This window comes from Pygoscelis adeliae, unplaced genomic scaffold, assembly GCF_000699105.1.
Source record: "Pygoscelis adeliae isolate BGI_AS28 unplaced genomic scaffold, ASM69910v1 Scaffold690, whole genome shotgun sequence".
Classification (NCBI taxonomy): Eukaryota; Metazoa; Chordata; class Aves; order Sphenisciformes; family Spheniscidae; genus Pygoscelis; species Pygoscelis adeliae.
The window spans coordinates 18,754-21,686 of NW_008823908.1; the positions used below are offsets into that span (position 1 = coordinate 18,754).

Sequence of the window (2,933 nt, forward strand, 5' to 3'; positions counted from 1 at the left end):
CTCCCCAGCCGCTCCTGGCCACGGTCCCGCCTGCAAACAGACGCCCCCCCGCGCCGCCCCAAAGCGCGGCGTGAGCCACACAGGGCAGGGGTTCCCTAGCCCCGGGGCCCACCGATCCGGGGAGGACGCAAGGAAAAGAGGACCAGACCTTTAGGAAGTTTGCTACGGTGCTGACGTGGTTGGCGCAGGCTCCTTTTCTCACGTCGTTCACGCCTTCGCCAGTCTGCAAAGAGAAACCATCGGCACCTTCTTACCCCAGAGTCCCATCCCAGGATGCCTTTATAGCAGCAAGCACCTTGATCTGAGCCCGTAAAATCATCCACGCTGGCCACGGTGAGGGCTTCACCAGGGCTTGCCGCGTGGGAAAAGACCCCGCTCTGCAGCAAGCGCTGCTCAGAGGGACATGGCGAGCCTCCCGCCCAGGGACAAGGGCCACACCGTGAGGCCTCCAGGCTCCAGCGGATCCTCAAGCGCTTCATTCAACCCATCCTAGATGGGTTCAGAGCCGTTTACCAGCAGCATCGCTGCCAGCCCAGCGAGCTACGTGGCCAAAGAGACGCGAGGGGGAAGTGAACCCTCCCAGCCTCTGGTCGCCTGTGTCCACGGGGTTTGGACTGCGGACCCGCAGAGCGGTGGGCACGGTACGCCCTCGGTATCGCAGCTTGGTGGATATTCAACACCTCGGCCGCCGAGCGTTCGGCAACGACGATTCGAGAGAGAATCGAAGGGAGAAAGAGTCATTTATTTCCACCGGCTCCCTCCCAGGTCCCCGCTCACCCAGTTGACGAGGACGTATTTGGGCAGGCCGGAGTTGGGATCCTTCACCCTACAGAAGGCATACATCACCTTCCCGCTGTTGAGCTCCTCCACCATCTCCTCCAGGCCACCATCTGTCCCGGGAGAGAAACGAGAGGGCGTGAGACAAGCAGATCACGTACACGCGGTGGGAACGGCCGAGCCTGCGAGAGGCCGTTTATTTCCTGGAGATTATTCCCGTCAGATTTGGAGCTGTCCTACACTGGGAGTATTTCAGACCCCTCGCGTTTGCCCTAGTCCTTCCGTTACCTGCTCGTTTGCGCAGGAGCCGAGTCTCAGCCCGCTCTCACCCAACGCCCCCGTCCCCAGCAGCCTTTGCCGCCAGAGTTTCTCTTCCTCAGACCTTCGCTGCGACAAGCACAGCTCCACGTACGGAAAGATCCCGGGGCCATAACGCAGATCAAGTGACGGCAGAGACGGGGAAGGAGACGCTCACGTGCCCCAGACTAATCGGAGGCCTTAACCAGAGCAGGCAGCTGCAAACTCTGCCCGCAGGCATGAAACCGCGCTGCGGGGTCTCCGGCGAGCACCTCCGCCGTCGGAAAACAGCTCGACGGGAGGTCGGAAAGGTCCCAAGAAGCGGCGGAGGAACCGGCTACGCCTTGCTCCCCCCCACCACCACCACCACCTTCTAAGTCCGGCGGCGGCTGTGACGAGCCCTGCTTCGTCAAATGGGAAGTAGAGAAGAAACCGAGAGGCTGGCGCGAGGTAAGGTCACGCTTGCCAACCGTAGGAGGAAACTCCTGCCCTCATGCTTTCCTCGCTGGCGTTAAACCCACAGGGCCCCTCCAGGCAGGTCTTTGCAGGGGCTGCTCTCAGCTACGAGCTTGGGGACGGAGGAGGAGAGCCCACCGCTGCGCAGAGGGGAAAAAAACCGGGCAAGGCTCAGCAGAGGGGTCGTGCAAGACGGGCGAGTGGCGGAAAGCGCTACGTTGCCCCACGGACCGCAGCATCGCTCTTGCTAAAAAGCGTACGCCAAAAAACTACCCGAAAAGGAGGAAAAACGCAAAAACGTGTGCTCTCATTTCAAAAAAATTCCCACAGACCACGATTCCTCCTACTTTGGTTTGTCTGACCCCTGAAAAGCGGAAAAGGAGCTACTGCTTAGCATCAAACACCGGCAGCAGCTGCACAGCCGAGTCTGTTTTGCTCCGCACTGCAGCAGGACCCGAGATCGTTTTCTTCTCTGCTATTAAATATTTACGCTTTGGCTCTAAATTTGGCACAGCGGTTTCCAAGCCCGGCAGAAAAGTTTAAGGCTGGAAGTCTGAAGCCGGTCGGCCGACGGGAGCCCGTGCCGGGCGCCGGGAGGGCCTGGGGGGCTGCGTGTTTGGCCGGGTCAATGTTTAACGCCGCAGTGGCGGGCACGGAAGGACACAAAGGGAAGTGCTGGGAGGAGCAGAGCTCCGCGGAGAGGTCGGGGCTCCGGTAACAGGGAGCGGCAGAGTTACGCTGCGCCTAACTAAGCAGGGTCCAGCATAAAAACCACGCGGGACTTTTAATTCGCACACAAAACTCACCAAGCAGCTAACACCTGCGCGAGCCCTAAATTCAGATCTCTCTTCCGTACAACCCCGACTCTTCGAGGGCGGCAAATCTGCGCCCCAGCCCCACCGACAGCCCCCCGCAGCCGCTCTCTAGCGCAGATCCGGCGCTCAGGCACTCCCATCCTCCGCAGCCTCCCCAGGGCTCCCCGCAGCCCTCGTCCGCGGCTCGGTAAGAGCTTTTGCTGAACAAGAGGCCCCAGCACCAAACCACCCGCAAGGCGGGCTTCGCCGAACCCTGCCAAGCTGCCCAGAAAACGTCTCACCTGACCACGGCCACCGAGAGCTTCGTGGGTTGTGAGAAACACTTGCAAATGAGAAAGGCAGCCGGCGAGGGAACACAGCGGAGCGCTGGAGGATGCAAATCCAGAGAGCGGAGAAACCTGCCTGGATGCATCGCTTTCTACCAGCTTCAGCTTTGCACCAAGAAGCATTTGTGTGGGAATCGGCAGCCGGATCAGAAAAATAAAAAAAAGTCCCACGAAGCAGAGAACCAAAGAAAGAAGAGGCACTTTAGCAGCAGCAAGCTGGAATCGCCAGCCTGAGGAAGCCGGCTTTGAAGCACTTCGTGGT

General features: G+C 60.1%; 1 protein-coding gene across 1 annotated transcript in view; it reads right to left on the minus strand.

Moving 5' to 3' along the window:
* LOC103926195 (drebrin-like protein) overlaps positions 1–1,208 on the minus strand; it is a gene marked incomplete at its 3' end in the record, with an annotated part of 11,419 nt that extends 10,211 nt beyond the window's left edge. Inside the window, exons 1-3 of the mRNA XM_009335039.1 lie at positions 1,190–1,208; positions 778–890; positions 149–223 (exon numbers count right to left, since the gene is read on the minus strand). Coding sequence (XP_009333314.1) covers positions 149–223; positions 778–890; positions 1,190–1,208 — 207 coding nt within the window. The remainder of the gene's footprint in view (positions 1–148; positions 224–777; positions 891–1,189) is intronic.
* Between the last annotated feature and the right edge of the window lie 1,725 nt (positions 1,209–2,933).